Raw genomic sequence first — 18,584 nt, forward strand, 5'->3', positions numbered from 1 at the left:
TTGGTTCGTGGACTCTAGTTTGCCAACCTCTGAATTACTGAGTTCGTTCATCCTATGCTTCAGGCACTGAAGTATGGACATTACATGCATTGCCCATTTAATTCTCACAAGAACCCTAAGAGGTAGGTAGAATTATGGCCATTTAAGAGATGAGTAAACTGAGGTCCAAGAGGTGGCACAGCCTGGGGTGAGGGGGCCAAGATCACAGCATTTTAGCATCATTCCCTCCAACATCTAGGCTGTTAGAAGATGAAGTGTTGAAGCTTAAAAATAGAAATGCCATTTTTAGGGCTAAGCAATTTAAAGGAATTTTTTTATGCGTCTTTATTTTCTTGAGAAAATATTTTGCTTTCTTTCATCACTCTATCAGCTTTTGTGTTTATCTTTGGTATCAACAATTTAATTCATGTTTATATTTCTGTTTTAAATCCCACACTGGAAAAGGAAATCCTTCCTGTTTGCCCATTAGACATTAACACTGCATTGCAGCATATGAGCTGCGAGACCCAGGGCACCTCAGACAAGCGACTGCCTGTGAACTTCCAAAGGAAGCTTGTCTGCAAAGAGCCCGGACTGTGAAGCTCACTGGGGCTCCAGACTTAACCTGCAGATTCCAAAGACCTTCGTCCTAACAGGAATGACAACAGAGCCGTTTTAATTTCCATTCCACACCACAGACAATATCTCTGAAACACACTTGCATTTTCAGCATCTCTTCAGTACCAGCAACTAAATGAAAATGAAAACACAAGCCCTACCTGTGGCAAGTAAACAGGAGACACCTCAAAAGAGCAGAATCTATTTTGCTCAGGAAAAATGATGGTGATCAGTTTCTATGTTGAGGAGCAGTGGATTCATTTATTCCCACTTATAAAATTTTCCGAGGACTGCTGCTTCTTTCAGAGCAGAGAGCTGCTGTTTGGGTGGGAAATGCATGAGGCCAATTCATTCATTCCCAGGAAGATGCTTTGGAAAGATACATTTTCATGGCACCTCATACGGAGCTGGCTCCTTCAGACATGAGTGCACTGTCTTGAAAACTTGGACCATCGCTCTAGAAGAGCAAGGCCAAAAGGACAGACATACGACCTATGTCTCTCAGGTGTGGACTCATGAAGTGGGATCTTCAACCTGAGATCAAGTCTCAGCATCTATCCCTGCGGCAACTACCTGCCCGGGGTACCACCCACAGTTAGTAGAGAATCTGGGTTGTCATGCACATGAAGATGAAAGAAGCAACCGGAGCAGAAAGGGGCAGAGGGTGCGGCACCCTGGTCCCAGAAGGAAGTGGAAAGAGGTTCTTACGTTTAGTAGACTCTTTCAGCCCTGAAAGGATGACAGATTTTAAAACATGTGGTCTGAATTTGCAGCCAGTTTACACTGATTCAAAGGGCATTAAAAATAGTGACCCGAAGTTATTCCCCAGGGGCCCCTAATCCCGTGAGAGGGTGAAAGAGTCTACGGCAGACAGTAACACCGGAGCATGCAAGGACTCGGTCCCCGGAGCTGAGATGCCCGTGGTGCTACATGCAGAAGGTGAGAATGGAATGAGTCTGTCACGTCATGCGTCACTTACAATCTCCTCTGCACCTGTGGGGACTGAATCCTCTTTAACTGACTGAAGGGAAGACAAAAACAAAAGCAGGAGTCAGAATGTTACAGAAACCAGGGCTGACGGCCTCCGGGTGCAGTTCCTGGACGTTGCTTATCTGGGCCTTGTCCAAGATGAACCCGAAGGGGCCTCACACAAAATCGAACAGTATAGCAAGATCAGACATATTATGCATTTTTAAATGCAACAAAGGGAAAACAAACAGCCAGACGCAGCCAGGAGAGGGGTCACTACAGAAAACAAACCACAGTCTTGACTGTGAGTCAGTAACACGTTTATCTTGGCATTTCCTGGAAGCTGATGGGAAGGGGGAAATATGAGCGATCGTGCAATACACAGGCACTGTTGGGTAAAAACAAATGATGGTCAGGAAAATTCTGGTAGCAGGACTGGAGAGAGTCATCCATGGTCCTCGGAGAGCAAGCAGGCCCTAGGTAGCGAGCAGGGCCCTGAGCCTTGTCCTGACAATTGCATGGTGGCCAGCGTCAGAGCTGCTTCTTACATCAGCCCTGAACAGGGGCCAAGTTCACCATGTCGGAGCTCAGTTCGGTAAAAACACTTCTATGGAGGGTCAGAGGGCTGGGGTCCAACACATCCAAGTTCAAACACTGTTACTCCCTGACCTGCCCCAAGTAGGAGACGAGTTATCCCAATTCTATCAAAAGCCAATGCCACACCCCCATGCTCAAGGTTGCGATTTATCAAGTGACAACACAGCTTTTATTTTTGAAAGAATGTCTAAGAAACTAATGGATGTTAATTTGGAGGAAAAAAGGCTTGGCCTAGACATTTATAGGATGGGTAGCACTTTGGGCCCAATCATAGTCCACCATATGGGGGTCCCCAAACATTCCTGGAGACAGAAAATGATCTCTAAATATTTTGTTTAGCTTGAGCTTTTTAATCAGCTCTACAAGGTGAGGGGATATATGATTTAGCTGATATTGTTTTCATATTTTACTTGCATATTTTTAAAAAGTTGTAAATAAATTGGTCTTTGCTTAAAAAAAAAAAAAAGCCAATGCTACAATCGTTCTATCGGTTTGCCAAGCTCCAGCTCTGGAGCTCATCTCTGATCTTTCCTGCAGCCATTCTTAGCCTTTTTGGGGGGTATTTGCAGACAGACCACTTTGAGATTCGCTGGACAGGCCTGAACTTCTTCCCAGAAAAATAAACATGACAAGATATTTTGCAAATTATTTCAGGGTGTTCATAGACTTGCATCACTTCTCTTGGATTCCAGGCTAAGAACCCTTCCCCACATCTGTTTAGTTCCAGATCCCACCTTTATTTTTCCTTTAAAACATCCAGTGGGAAGGGAAGAGGGGGGCTGACATGCACAAATCAATTGCACTTGGCGCTTTGTATATAGCATCTCACTTAATGCGGCCCCAAGCGGGAAGTATGGGATCCTCATTTGCTCAGCAGGAAATGCAGGCACGGAGAGGCGAAGTCACTCGTCCGAGGTGGTACAGCTAAAAGGTGGTGGAAATGGTTCTGAGGACCAAGCTTTCCTCCTGCCACGAGGACTTCCAGGATCAGAAACACATTTGGGGGGCGCTGGTGACAGTGTAAGCTGCTTTCTCCACGACCAGGCTTCCTTCCCTCTGGGTGAGAGCTTCAGTGTGGGTCATTGATTCCTACTTATTGATTTCTAATCCTCACACTGAAGCTGACCTGGCCACAGACATGGCCCTGAAAAGAACTGTGGGTTTTCTGGAAGCTCCTGGTTGTCAAGAAATCATAGACCATTCAGAAGTGTAGCTTTCTTGGAATTACGCCCATTCTCCTTGATACCAGTTGCGTGCTAATTAGTATTATGGACAGGGGACGAATGAAGCAATCTTTTGAAAGCCAGGCCTCCTCAAACCTGACCTGCCAAAGCTTCAGGGGTCAGTGTGCTGTCTGCTTGAGGCTGCCAAGTCCTCCCACGACTTCAGAGCGGCCGGTCGCGGCTCCCCAGGCCTCTCTCCTGCCCGGCAGGTTGTGACGAGATTAGTTTGTGTCTTCGGCCTCCTGCGCCCGGGAGGTTCCTGGCCCTCGAGAGGAGCGGGGGAGCCTGACGGGGGTGCCGGCGAGAAGCAGAGGAGCCGCTCTCGGACACTGATGTTTCCGTGGTCTCCGCCATGGCTTCAGACGCCCAGGTCGCCCAGGTTTCAGGAACTGGCATCGTAAATGCCGCCTGTCCCGAGAGGCTTGCTCTTTCATATGGTAAAACTATACTACCCCGCAAAACATTCTTTATTTTGGGAATTAGCCCAATGGAGCATTTCTCAAACTTGGGCAATTTTCACGATTTTCACCGTTTTCACGATTCTTTACCTGTCCATGCACCACCTGTACTTACTTGATATTTTTCTTGAACTTGACTGCTTTTTTTATTTAAATAAGTATATTTTCAAAGAAGACATCATTACAGTGAATGTAACACCAACATCCTTGCTGTAAGTAGAAGTGTGTATAAAACAACTCCAAGTAAAAAACAATTAGCTCATTAAATCCTAATTACTTCAAAGCTGATGTTGAGAAGGGAGGCGGGCACACGTGGGCACAGAGGTGCCTAATACCCAGAGCCGCTTTTCTTAGTGCCGCAGCAGGGGCTGGCGTCGGACGGAAAAGGGGGCGACCGACCGCATGTCAGAGTGGCGTCCGAGGGCCACGCAAAACCCTTCTGCACTTTGCGTCCGTTTGCACGCAGGCCTGAGTGCGTCGCCTTGATGCCGGCAGTGACGGGAATGCCCAGTTAGAATGGCCCAGAAACAACGCTCCTGCCCCTCCCAGCGTCAGAGAACACAGCTCGGGCTGTGGCTCCTCCCTGGAAGCATCGGAATTTTCTAGCGCTACTCTGTAATTTTCAAAAATTTTACAAGACTGATTTTATAACTCTAACTTATTTTAATTTAAAGAAAAGAAAGCAGTGGTCTCAATTTTATTTTCAATGAGAACAGAGGCTCCCCATGAGATTGTCAACCTCAAAAAGTCAGCAATCTGCCCACTGCTGTCTTTTCTGATTGATTGATTGAATTTCTTGGGGTGACATTGGTTAATAAAATTATGTTTCAGGGGTACAATTCTGCAGTTCATCATCTGTACATTGTGTGTTCACCACCCCAAGTCAAGTCTCCTTCTATCACCATTTATTGCCCCTTTACCATCTCCTACACCCCCCTCTTTTCCTCTGGTAATTACCATGTTACTGTCTGTGTCTATGAGATTTTTTTTGGGGGGGGGGGCTAAATCCCTTCACCTTTTCCACACAGCCTCCCTCCTCCTTCCCCTCTGACAGCTGTCCGTCTGTTCTCTGTATCTGTCAGTCTGTTTCTGTTTTGTTTGTTAGGGAAAGATAAGTACCATATGGTTTCACTTACATGTGGAATCTAATGAACAAAATAAACTCATGGCTGTCTTTCCAATGCCAATTACTTAACACAAACTATTTAGCACAAAAAAGTCAGCCCAAAGAAACTGATTAAAAGCACCATCACGTGAGGGAATCCCCCCATCTCACTTCCCGAGAGGGCTGTTCTCTCTCACTGGGTGAAAGAGGGAAAGAAAAGATTTACAGGTGTAGTTGCTCTTAACTACGTTATTTTTATAATCAACTAAAGAAACAAAGCCAGATAATGTTGAAAAAGAGAGTGAAAAGAAAATAAAGGAAATTCTGTTATTAGGGAGATAAGTGTCCAGTAATCTCGCCTTCCGTCTTCAATGGGAAAAGCTTGAATTTCAAAGAAAAACCAACATACCCCTGATAGAGCCCTAAGGGGAGAAAAGATGAAGCACTTGGGGCTTGTTCGCTGACAAGCTTCTGCAAACCGGGGGGACGGAAGGATACAGAACTGGACGTGGTCAGGGCCCCAACCCTCCCGAGCGCCCAGGAAATCAGTGACATCGGAGACAGCGACCCTGCTCACCAGCCAGTGTGCTGGGCGCGTGCTAGGGCCTTACGGGAGCCATTTCTCCGAGCCTTCCTTCATTTCCGTGCCCTAGGTGCTGTCCTTATTGACACGCACTTAGGAAACCGAGGCTCATCCACGCAGACTGCGACTCGATGTCCGACCTGGCACCAAACTTTTAACCCCTACATAGGGACCCTCAAATGTCTGTCACTTCCCAACCGCCTCTGCGGTGTTGGCCTTGTATGCGCCATCTGTGGCAGCCGCGGGAGTGTGGCACTCAGGTCATCCTTGCAAGGACGGCCTGAGACTGCTCAGCATCCGGGACGGCGACAGTGTGGTGATGCCCAGGCCGGCCCTCCCTGGCTGCTCCCAGCCAATGACAGCACCCGGGGTGCTGGGCCGTTTCCGCCCAATGCAGGGTGGCCCGAATGCCCAGTGTCTGCTCTGGGATCCCCCACTGGCTCAGTCCCACCCCCAGGCTGAGGGTCTGTCTCCCCCTTCCTTCTCTCCCTCCCTCCTGTCACAGGTCACAGGTCACAGGTCACAGGTCACAGGCATGAGGCCCTCAATGGTGGGCAGGCTCTCTACCTCCCTCCCCTTTATGCTTCACACTCAGTTTCCTCCAACAAACCCCTGCACATCAGTCCTGTCTGGGTACCTACTTCTTGGCAGACCCAAATTTACCACTATTTACTTACTATCAGTACCATGGCTTATGAAGCACTTTCCTTCTAATTGGGTTACTTTTTAAACATATAGTCTGACCTTGAACAAAATATGTGTTAAATCAAGTTTAGTGTGCCAGTTCTACTTTTTCTAATACACTTTAAATTTATATATATTTAAATAAAAGTAAAACTGTTTGAATATGGGTCTCCAAACTCACCTCCCTTGCCACCCACCTACGGATGTCACTCACTGAAAAACCGTCCCCAACATTATATTGCTGATAAAAGGTTTTTCAAAATAAGTCATGGGTAGTTGGTGAGGGAAGAGAGTTTGGACCAAACAGAGAATGACATCATCCAAAGTTTTCATTTAGTATTGGAGTTTGTTTCTGGGCAGAACCCGGAGGGGAGAATCCTACACAGCAGGAAACACACAGGGAAGAAATCCGGGTGGATTCCGGACGAGAGAATAAAGCTAGCTCCACAGCGGCATCTCTATTTCTCAGTGCCTGGCCCTCTAGCCAAGTGGCATGGATTTTGATGAGATGACTAAATTAGATTTTCCCAGCTCTATGAATCACACCCCACCGCCCGGCTCACCCACAGCGTCTTGCTCTTCTTTTGGTCACATTTAAAACAGGCAAGACTTGGGAACATGCAGGGCAGCTGGGCTGTGCTCAGCAGTGCGGCGCAAGGAATAGCTCTCGGGATGACCCAGCCCCACCCAAGCCATTTCCTTGCGCCGCTCCTTCATTCTAGAGGGGAAAAATCAGATCGTGGCTTGAATTTTCCTATCACAGAGAGCGTTGTGTGCTTGTCCTGGTGGGAAGCTGGTGGACACCTTGGTTTTTCAAAAGGTTGGTGAAACCTGGCGCTTCTAGTAACTGATTATACCTGGCGGGGGAAACAGAGAGCCCAGCGGAGGTTCCTCTCGCCAGGGGGAGGGCGCTCAGAAGAAGCCAGGGGGAATAAATAATAAATGATTTTCGAAAGCAAATGAAATACCGCAACCCTCAGTCATAAACCAGAGTAATTCCAAGAATGAAGAACCCTACTCATTCGTTTCCCTTTCTTTCCCATGACACACGTTTGCACCGTGCCAGGCGTTTCACTCTGCCCAGCAGCGAGCGAGCGAGTCTCCAACTCGGGCTGGTCGAGCCGCTTGGAGGAGAGACGCCCCGTGTGTCGCCGAGCTCACCGACTGGCCCACGGAAATCATTTCTCAAGTCCTCCCAGCCCAAGCACTCGCCACGTCTTGAGAATAGGACTTACCTTTTTCCAGAACAGTTTGCTCAGAGGCAGCGAGGAGGGTCCCCCCTTCTGCTTGGCACCCTCCTTTGCCGTTTCTGTGGGTGTAGGATTCTTGGCTGCCCCTTGGGTCTCCGGGGGTACAAAGGTGGCTTTGTCTGCCTTGAGGTCTGCTGACGTGGCGGGTGACTTTTCAGCACCCTATAGAGTTAAAAAAAATACACTGATTTCCAGGCCGCAAGTGGGAGAGACCTCGCTTTTATAAACGTGGGCTGGGGGCATGCATGTTACTTTTCTTCATGTTCTGCCATATTTTCCACACATGCTGCTATGAAGGGGGATTGCTGTTAAAATCTGGGGCAAAGTCAAGATATTTCCTTTTGGAAAAAAATATCTCTGGCGCCGTTATTGATCATGTTTTTGTAAGTAATTCGTTAGGCATCAAGGTGATCTAAGAGGCATCGCCGTTAGCATGTTAATGAGCACCGGGGCCGCTGGGCTTCGGGTGATTTTGGTTTTGTTCCCATCAGTAGAAACATTTTGAACACGCACTTCCAACACCTGCATGTCTGTTTACATCACAGAGATGGATTGTTTTACGAACCCAAATTCGAAATTGAAGAAGGGTTAAAATAAATATAATTTAAAATTTTCCTCCCCCACTCCGCTGTGGGGGTCTCTGATCCAGGCTGAGTGAGCAGAAGACAGCCAGACTGGAGCGAGGAGTGGGGAGAGCCCCCCACGCCCCGTTTCTTCACGTTTAGGTGGAGCCTCTCTGTCTAAATTAGATGTAATCGAATAGGTTGTAATTGACTTAAAGCCAAGCGTTATTCATTCGACTCCTATTGTCTCTCTCTCCTTCCTTCCCTCTCTCTCCCTCCCCCACCGAGTGGCCTTGCTGAGGTCCAAGTCCAGGGAGTCCGGCTTCCTTAGTGACAGAAGTCCCCATGCTCTGCCATCTGCGCCACTGGATAAAGGGCGAGTTAGGAGAATGGCAGTCCCAATTTATCTCCGCATGAGTGCCCACCGGCATCACAAACTTTAATACTCGCTCCACCGGACCTAACCTCTTTATCTTAAGCATCTTCACTTTATGATTTTTGTTCCAGGAGTTTGTGACACTAGTCCTTTCAGTTCCAGGGATGTCAGATCTCTGGCTAAAAGAAAAAAAAAAATCCAGCAGTAAAACTGGGATGTGGAAAATTCAGGAAGTTTCATAGTGTTTTTGATGTTGGACAGAGTTTTAGAGACCATCTGGGTCAATGCCCCCATTTTCACAGATGGGGAAACTGAGGCCTATGATCCTCCCAGAGTTAATTAGGGGCCACGGGTCTGGCTTTTGGCTCCTTGCTGGCGTTCTTTCCACACAGCACATTGCCTCTTCAAAGGGTATTTGCAAAGAACGTGAATTTGACGATTTGAAGCCATACACTATGTTTTCTGTGCTTTTTTGATACCGAGAGGAAAAAATTCTAGAACTTCAGAATCTGGGGGGCTTTTTTTAATAGCCTCTTATGGCTTTGGCTGAATGGGTTGAGCACATGACCAGGCAGCCATGAGCTGGACACTTACCTACAGTGTCCTACAATGTAAGTAGCCAAGCAACAGATTTTCCATCAAAACAGCGTGGGGTCATTAAGCAACCCAGCCTCTACTGTAATGACATTAGCAGGTTGGTGATTGACTTAAACCAACCCCTTCCTTAGAAATGGAAATGAGGTCAGCTCCCTCGGGAAAATCTGAGCTGGGAGAGGGGTATTTCTGGGTGCGGCAAAAACACTCTAAAACAATGGCCAGCCTTGTGTGCACGTGGTGGCGTCCAGTGTTTGGGACAAGTGTGAAAAGGTTTGATGCTGAGGCATTGCTGTGATGAAACCAAGAAAAAAGAATTCAGATTCAGCCAAGGAAAGCAGACAGCCTTATTCTTTATAGCAATAAACTTATTCCATTTATTTATTAATTCCAGGCTTCTCCGCTTTTCTAAACTAAAAAATTTCTTTTTATAGGAAGGAAAATTGAGACATAGAGAAATGAACCTAGGCATTAACCAGAATTGGTAATTGTTGTATTTGTTTCTAGAGCAAAACTAGAAGATAATACTCCATCCTTGAATTTGCTAGGTTACCATACAATCAAGAAGAAGGATTTTAATCACACCTCCTATAATCGTGCCGCAAGGTTCATTGATAGAATCGAGTTGGTCAGTTTCAATGGCCCCGATTTTTTATCTTTTTGGACAACAGAATAAAATAAATGAAAAAAATAAATAAACTGTTCTATGCATGGAGGTAAGAGCCAGTGAGATCTACCAGACGGCTGCATAAATGAGAATGAAGAACATTTGGGAATCGTTCCCTTATTTGACTTTCAGGTAAAAAATCCCCCCAGAAACTGAGTATAACTCAAGGCAAACCCAAAAGTCCTGGTACGTGTATAACAGAATCCCAGAGACGGACGCGTCCTCTCCACCTTCCCAGGAGTTTCAGCATCCTGTCCCACCCTAACATGCAACTCAATGGCAGGATGTGAGCCAATGATTTAGGGAAGTTCTAGGAATATTGAACTTGTTGGTCCACTGAAAAGAGGGAAGAGATTCTGGGTGTGAAACGAACGTCATCATGAAATGCAGTGATTACACTCCCAAGGCCCCCTACTCACCGAAGCGCCAAGAGGGAGCCCGGCCGGACCCCTCTGCATGAGATCTATGATGCTTCACTAGCTGTTTCCAAATTGTCTGCCGCACACAGTACCACTGCATTTTAACTGTCCTCTTCCACTGCAATAGCTACCATTTACCACTTTCTCTCTTTACAGAACAAAAGAAGCCTGTACGGAAATTGAAGGGTGGCTTATGCAAATATAGATTCACCCCTGAGAATTTTCTATGGAGCTTTTATGTGCATACACAACCCTGGGACTATCACAGCCAGCAGGGGAAATATTTTTTAATAACTTCATTCAACTTAGTGGAGAATGGTTGATATTTTCGACAAATTTCCAAGCCTGCTGGCCCAACTCAAGGGTCCTTTTAATGGAAGTTTTCAGACAAACACTGGTGCCTTTTCAGGCATTAGAAGAGTGAAATCTCCCACAACGATTCCTAAGGACACGGAGCTAGAGCTCGTTCTGCCCATTCATTGCTCCGTTCTGCTGGGTTTTTCTGTGAGTTCAGTGCAAGCTCAGTTAATACTGCAGATGATGGAGCAGGCCGCAGGAAGATGACACTGTTACCTTGAGGTTAGCAGCGTATTTCCCAAGTGGAGAAAGCATACCATCGATGATGTCAGAGATGCTTTTACACTGCACAGAGGTATGGCAGGAAATGACACTCAAACAGTGAAAATGCTTTTCTCTTTTCAGCTCTCATTTAATCCTTCCAAGAAGGTTTGGGGAAAATTCTTGGTCTGCTGCTGGTTCGTCTTTAACATTTCTTGACAGCAGGCTGTCTGCCTTTCAATAAAGCTAGAAAGGACATTCGATTCGGAGCTTTACACGAACAAGGTAACTAGAATGTAATGTCTTTTATTAGCCATATTAGTAGTTACCTTCCTCTTATGATGATTCTGGTTTTCTATGTAAAAAGTAATATAAAGTTTCTTTCAAAATACCTTTCCATCAGAGATGGATTAACTTCAATATATAAATATCAAGTAAATGATAGTACATGTGACCAAAAATGATGAAGGTGGCATGCATACTTTCAACATTTGGGAAACACTGGGTTAGAAGAATAATTTCAGAACCCTGGTCCATGCTAGGAAGAAACCAGTCTGCAATGTTTATAACTGAAGATGGAGACTTTTTGAAAAATTTACTGAAATCCGATTCACAGAATCTCGAATCCCCCTTTAATGATCCCAGCCACCCAAGGCTCCCTCCCTGGGTGGATCCGCAGGGGCCTGTGTATCATGGTAAAGACCAGGGTTCTTTCCCCGCTCCTAGTTTAACAAAATACAGACCTTATGCCTAAAGAACTTTCTAAAGGTGAGTCCTAGGCTGGGGCTGTGCAGGTGCTTTTTCTTGGTGCCTTTCGCCTGGATCTCCGATGTCTTCTGCACAGCTTGCCCATCACAGACACTTTCTGCTTTGCATGCCTTTCGGGCAATAGCAGTCACAGCTTAGAACTTCATTTTTAAACAAAATCCATTTCCCCCCACTGTTTTTAAGTGCATTAAACCACTTTGACAATTCACTGCTGATATATCACCTCCATCCCCCAACCACAAGAAGTCAGGTCAGGCGACAGTTTCTCTCTTTGAAACTCTCCAAGATGATTTGGTAAAGAGATAGTCTATGTCAGGTACACGTGGACTTTCAACAGGGCGACCTGGTTAAATGACCCAGATGAACAAACCTCCATTCGCTAAAGACAATGACAGGACATTTCAAATCTGTGTACATGGCAAAAAAACACCCAGATGAAAAATCTAAAAAAGTAAAAAAGATGATACAGTCCTCAAAGATCTAAATGGTACTGACACATGGGAAAGAAAAATATATTTGAAGACAAATGATTGATTTGTGCGTCCTAGAGTCAAGGCAAATACTGCTGCTAAGTGATTTTCATTCCCAAATGAATATCATTTAACTTATTAAGTGTTAGGGACTTCGGGGAAGCAGTCCCACCCACAAAGATGTCAGCTGACTTCTCGACGGGCAGATCTCCCAGGCAAAAGAAGTTTCTAGTATGAGCCAGTCCATTGAGCCAAAGTGGGGGGAGAGATCGGGACTAAATAGCCCAGCTACACCATTCAAAATTGTTGACTCAAGTAACAAATGGCAGGCGATTCTGTGTGGGGTGTGTAGTGTGCTAAAAATTCCCTTGGCTCAAATGGAAGGATGGGCCAATGGTACAGATGTTTCAAAACTATGATTCCAAGAACTTCAGTAGAAAAGGTGTTAGAAAGGCCAAGTGTGAGAACCAGGGTTGTAGAAAGAGGTCTGTTTATGGGTGTCATGGACAACCTACAGCCACAAAACCCTCTTTGGAGACCCGGCTCCACCCGCAGGGACCCCACAGCTGTTTGGGGGACGGGGAGATTTTATCAGCTAGGCCCATTCAGCTGGGGCCGTATTCTGGGTGGAGAACCTGTCTTGGTGTATGAGCAGCTGAAAAGAGAGAGAGCATCGGGCCACTTGGGAAGCCACAAAACACATCCACATACCCCACTATTTATAGTCTCTTGTGCTGTGTGACCTCAAACAATGCAAAACACAGACCCCAAAGAGAAACATTGGACCCAAACATTCATTGAACTTGACCCTGGCTGCCTTATAGCAAATGAATAATTCTATAGGAAAACACATGTAGATGCCTCAGGTATCTATTTTTTCCAATAAAAGAAAAAAATTCTAGAGGAACCAGCCAACAGCAGACAAGTATAATCATGGTGTTGTCTGTCTTACAGTGATTATGGAAATAGGGGTTGCCTACATTTGAACAGAGCTGGTTTACCAGGCACTGTCAAACTTGCACTCAGTCCTGGGCTGGGGAGATAGAGATTTCACTGTCCCCATGTGACGGATGTGGAGATTTGGGTTCAGACAGGTTACGATTACACAGCTATCTGGTAGCAGGACCAGAGCTCTAATGCAGGCCTTTTGAGACAAGTCTGGGATCCTCTTCATAGCTCAGCCCCTTCAAGTGCGGGAAGATGTACTCGGCTGGCCAAGCCATTTATTTGGTCCCAGCCTCTTTCCAAGCACTTTCAGTTTCAAAAGAAGGACAGAAGACACTTAGGTGTCACCAAGCTCAACTTTCCTCAGGCGTCCTGTGAACTTGAAGCCACGTGATCCACTAGAGATAATCGGTTCTGTCAAGTGTGAGGGGAAAGCATCTCTAGGGAGCAGCTACTCCAAACAATTTGTTTTGAGGAGAGTTGGCTGAATTTCGGGATGACAGTGAAGCAACCCAGGCTCTCCAGGGCGTCCTAACTCCTCTGCACGCTCCCTCCCTGGGCCTCCCCACTGGCGACTGTCTCATGTCATCAAGTAATCGCCTTTGCACTGAGATTTATTTTTTTGTCAAATGACATGGAAAACAAAGAACATATTTGAAAACTCCCCAAAATATAACAGCCTTTATTTCTACTTTAAATTGAGTCTCACCTCTTCCTCATTTCCATGAGCTAATTTTGACTCTATTCCCTGGGTCTCTCTACATACAGCTAAAGAGACTAAGATGATAGATAATTATTAGTATTCTGCTCTTCTGTATAAGAAACTGGTGATTGTGACATTATTTAGTCAGAATTGGCATATATTTCAAGCTTCCCACTAAAATTTTTATTAAAATGCCATTAACATAAATGAAACACTTAAAAGACAATCTAACAGTGCTATTAAATTGCTAAATATGTATATATGTGCATATGCACATCCACACACACAAAGTCCCCGAAACAAAGAAGCAGACACCAATTCCAATCCAGTTCTGTACACAGACCCAAACATAAACACGCTTCAAGCTACCTACCGTGTCCTCCAGGTCTTTTTTCGTTTCAGTTTTGTTAGATGAAACCTTAAAAGTTTGAGAAAATCAAATGTTAAAACTTACAGCTCTTTAGGGTGACTTTATTTCACAGACACATAGTTTTTAGTTCAGCCCATTCGCTATGCAATCAGAAGTCCTTCTGGTGTAGTAGAAACCCAGGACTTCTGGTACACGCAGGTATACAAAGTTCAAAAAAACGAATGTTTTGTAATGAAATGCAAAAGATCTCATACATTCACCAAGAGTGTGACATAGTCAGAAACTGACTCCTGGGAGGCCAAAGAGTTTCCATCATTCTGCCGCTAATCCAAACAGATGCACAGCCCTGTGGGGTGTGTGGGGCTCCTATTGTCCTCTCCGGGCTTTTCTTCTGAGGTTAGTCTTGGCCTTTGGAAAGAGCCTGAACACCCCTGGAGCTGTCTGCTTAATGACAGATTCATTCACCGGCCCTTCTCTGAGTACCTGGCATGTGCCAGGCCATGGGCTCTTCCCCGAGGGGTCAGAGACGAGCGAGCCATGGGAGCCACGGGTCCCCACCTCCACCCAGTTCAAATGGTAGACTGAGCTGGAACAAGATAGAAGGAGGCGTCTACAGTTTCGCTTGCCATGCAAGTGTCAAAACTGCCTCGATGGGTTAATAACTGGGGAAGTGTTCTCCAATCCTTTCCATGGTCAATGCCCACCCGATCGCAGCAGAGTCCCATTGAGACTCCGCTCATGGTGTGGCGTTTGGGCGCCCACGGCTCCCGTTCTGAAGTGTCCCTCACGGGAAGCCTGGGATGACCCAACGTCCTTGCAAAACACATCTTGTCGCTGCTCTCCAGGGTCCCAGCTTTGTCATTCAGAACAGTGACACACGAGTGTGCATTATTCTTAGAAGAACAAAACTTTTGAGCAACAGAATTGAGGGGGAAAGGAAGGAAATGGCTTACCAGCGTTTTTAAGAAGCTCATGACGGAATTATTATTCTCGGTTGTAGCTGCTGCCTGCGGGCCCTCCTTGGCGATCTCCAGGCCTTCGGGATCCCGGGGGAGAGAGCAACTCGCAGGTGTGACTTCCTGTCCCTCGTCTTTGTCTTCAGCTATGTCCTAGGAGCAAAACAGAGTTTTCACAGTTGCAACTTGTTGAATGTGGACTCTCAAAGTAATATTTTTGCTTCACACCCCTGTCTCCCTTGCCCCCTAATTCCAGCCATACTTCATCTGCCCACGGGTGTGTAGAACAATCAGGAGCTTATGAGAGTCACTCTTCCTCCCCCTCCCCCCCTTTCCAACATATTCAGCATTTGCAGCTCATTGGAGGGACATTGTTTGGAGCCCCAGGGTAACAAACATAGCCTGCACGTTGCGTTCCAAACAAAAACCCTTTTCTCCCAGCTCTGCAAAGAGGTTGTGTCTGATGCCAATGGTTTCCATCTTTGTGGTCTCCTAGTCCAATGATCCCCAGAGACGTGTCTGAGTTCTCACAATCTACACAATGGTGAATCACAGCAACTAAAAAAAGGCCTGATATTTTAAAATAATAATTATGTTGTCAGGATCTGGTTGTTTATTGGCACTAGGAAGGCGATATAGGGACTGAGTTTCTCCTCTAACTCAGCCGGAGGGTAGGACGCATTCTGATTCTGTTCTCTTGTCTCATCTCCACTCCTATGACCTTGGGTCAAGCCCTGGCCATCTCTCCACCCCAGGACTGTAACGGTCGCCCACCCTGTCTGCTTAGACTCTTGGTCCCTCCAATCCATTATTGACTCAACAGACCCCAACCCCCCACTCCTTCCCGCCCTCCAGAGACTTTCCATGGCCCCTGGAGTCAGGGTGCCCCATGTCTTACAGGGTCCTGCCCATGTCTGCATATCTAGGCTCTGGCACTCTCCCCTTCATTCCACTCTCTCCGGCCACATTTCTTTGAGCTTCTCAAACATACTGCAAGCTAGTTCCAACCTCAAGGCTTTCTGTCTGGAACATTCCCCCGCTCTGTCTGCCCAGGGGTAACTTCCATTCATCCTTCAAGTCTTCAGTTTCGCCTCTCCCCACCTCACCGTCCTCTCTAGGACTGTCCCTTGCCCCTTCCCGTCTCAGCTATGAGAACCTTTCTCTTTATTTGCTTGGTATCTGGCCCTGGCTTCCTAGCCCCACTAGACTGGAAGCGTGACAAAGGCAGGAGTTACCTCGACTTTGCTCACTGCTGTTTCTTAAATATCTAGGGTGGGAAGGCCCACAGCAGGCATTCAATAAATACAGACCGTGTGACTACCTAATAGATGAATGGATGTAAATACATTTTATATCAATGGGATGGTGCTACCTGCATCAACTAGTTTTTTCCATGTAGTAAAACAGCACAGACACCTTTCCCACTGCAAGCAGCTACATCTGCAGCATTCTTCATGTCTCACATGGTCTTCCATTTTCCGGCTGTGACATTGGTTACTGTCCAATATCCTTACTGATGGGCATTTATAGTGCTTATGGTTTTTACAAACAGTGTTTTTAATCAGTCATGTGTATCTATATTTCCTTTGGGTAAATTTCCAGAAGTGAAACTTCTGGGTCAAGAAGTATGCAAATATTATAACTTTATAAATATTCTTATACAAAAAAGGAAGATTTCACTAGGAAGGTCCTCCAGGCACCACTTCAGATCTGAAAGCTGTTTGGTTCATAGGCAGGGGTTGCAGGTGATACATGAAACACATGCAAGGCAGGCAGCTCAGTGCCCGGGGAGTAGGGACTTACAGTGGGGAGCTTGGCCTGGAGGTGGGTAAAGAGAGGGAGGCTGGCTCACCCACTCCCTTCAAATACAAATAAACCGGTAAATGTTACACATGACTCAGGCAGTGAAGACTGCAGGGGAGAAACCAAAGAGGAGGAAGAGCAGGCGCCTTTAAGAGGCTGTGTGTGGGGATGCAGGGGAGGCATCTATTCTGGAAGGTCCCCGACCCCTGGGCTGGGTCAGCTGCTCGGGGCCACTCCAGTCTCACAGCCCATGGGCTGGGCCCCAGAGCTCGCAAGGGATGGAAGGGTCTGCGTCTAGGTCAGCCTGCTCCCAGACTAAACACAAGGGGACATTTATTGAGCTTCTTGGAAATAACATGGAATGCAGCAAAGTCAACCGAAAAGGAAACGGACTGGTAGAATGTCAGGGGATCCACCTGGACCGGGTCGGGCCTGCGTGGACAGGGTTGGGTCTGCACGAACCAGGTTGCCATCAGGAAAACCCTGCCACGATGGGTCTCCTCTGAGCAAAGGAGAGGGACCCCTAATACTTCTTCACTGAGGGAAGGGACTCTGACTGCAGGGGACACAGCTCCAGAGAGCTCAGGAAGAGAGGAGCCTCCAGCCTCCCCCCCCACACACTTTTCCTCACCCTTCTATTCACCAGAGTGGAAAATTCCCGACATTAGAGAGAAAACAAACAGCAAGGATTCTGAAAGGTGGAGAGGAGAAGACAGACCGGCTGGGGACCCGAGGGGCAACGCGGTGGTGAGTTCCCCGGGCTTCCTTTTGGCCTCATACGTCCTAGACTTGGAGTTGAAGAGGCCGGCTCCCTGGACATACCAACGGTCCCTGGCCAGAAACGATCCTCTCAGGAAGCCCGCTCTCTCCCCCGAGGGCCAGTCTAGCAACACGACACTCTCAGGCGGTAACTGCTCTGCACCAGCCAGACACCAACTGTGTGAATCTACAGTAATTTCAAGGTTAAAAAGTTCTGTAAAAAGCATTACAGCGCAGTGCTGGAAGAGCAAGGATGAAGGCCCATGACAAGGTCTGGGAAGGAAAACAAGACAGCACGTGGTATTAACGCGGGAGGTTTGCCCATGACACACGATGGGCTATTCTGCAGCCACGGATCCTTTCAGGATGCATCATGGGGAGGAAGAATGGCCATGATGGTAAGAAAAATGGGCAGCCTTTACGTGTCAGGCTCCGTGCTGAGCTAGCTAAAGAGATTTCACTGAATTCTTAGAACGATCCCAGGAAGTGTGTACTACTTGTAATTTCATGTTGACTGATGAAGAAATGGATGCGCGAGAAGAGTGAATAACTTGCCTTTGGCCGTAGAGTGGAGCTGAGATTTGACCCCAAGGCCAAATGATTTCAGGGGCAAAAAGCTCTTATTGGTTTGAGAGAGAGAGAGAAACGTCCATTCGTTGTTCCTCTTATTGGTGCAGTCACTGGTTGATTCCTGTATGTTCCCTGACCAGGGCTCAAACCTGTAACCATGTCATATAGGGATGATGCTCCAACCGACTGAGCAACCCGGCCAGGCCCATAAGCTTGTTTAAAGCACCACCCTGCATTGCCTCCACCATCTCCCTTCCTTCAGGTGTTTACTTAAATATCGCCTTCCCGCCAGGGGGTTTCCTATTTTAATTTCCTTGTCTCTGTCCCTTTTCCCTGCTATATATTATTCCCATTTTTTGGTCATCATTCATATACAACACATTTTACCCAAAGACACATGGGAATTTAGTGTATAATAAAGGTGACACCTCAAATCTATCAAAGCAAAGAAGGGCTTTTTAATAAATGATGTAGGAACAACAGGGCGGCCATCTGAAAAAAATTAGCTCGTTGCCATAACTCAGCCCTATAGGATAAAAGCCAAACGCACAAAAGTACTAAGAAAACATGGAAAAAAATCTTTCATAATTTTGGATC

The 18,584-nt window shown here is 46.6% G+C and overlaps 1 protein-coding gene across 7 annotated transcripts in view; it reads right to left on the reverse strand.

The window, feature by feature from the left end:
• Positions 1–18,584, reverse strand: part of BCAS1 (brain enriched myelin associated protein 1) — a 63,586-nt gene that overhangs the window by 22,057 nt on the left and 22,945 nt on the right. For 3 of the 7 annotated variants that reach the window (XM_087818636.1, XM_087818635.1, XM_016212242.2), the window contains exons 4-7: positions 14,853–15,008; positions 13,903–13,947; positions 7,452–7,628; positions 1,577–1,618 (exon numbers count right to left, since the gene is read on the reverse strand). In XM_087818636.1, the coding sequence (XP_087674762.1) occupies positions 1,577–1,618; positions 7,452–7,628; positions 13,903–13,947; positions 14,853–15,008 (420 nt within the window). Of the gene's footprint in view, positions 1–1,576; positions 1,619–7,451; positions 7,629–11,386; positions 11,522–13,902; positions 13,948–14,852; positions 15,009–18,584 lie in introns of all 7 variants that reach the window. The other 4 variants (XM_087818632.1, XM_087818633.1, XM_087818637.1 and 1 more) reach the window with 2 other exon arrangements.

This window comes from Miniopterus natalensis, chromosome 7 (assembly GCF_054644295.1).
Source record: "Miniopterus natalensis isolate mMinNat1 chromosome 7, mMinNat1.hap1, whole genome shotgun sequence".
NCBI classification, from domain to species: Eukaryota; Metazoa; Chordata; class Mammalia; order Chiroptera; family Miniopteridae; genus Miniopterus; species Miniopterus natalensis.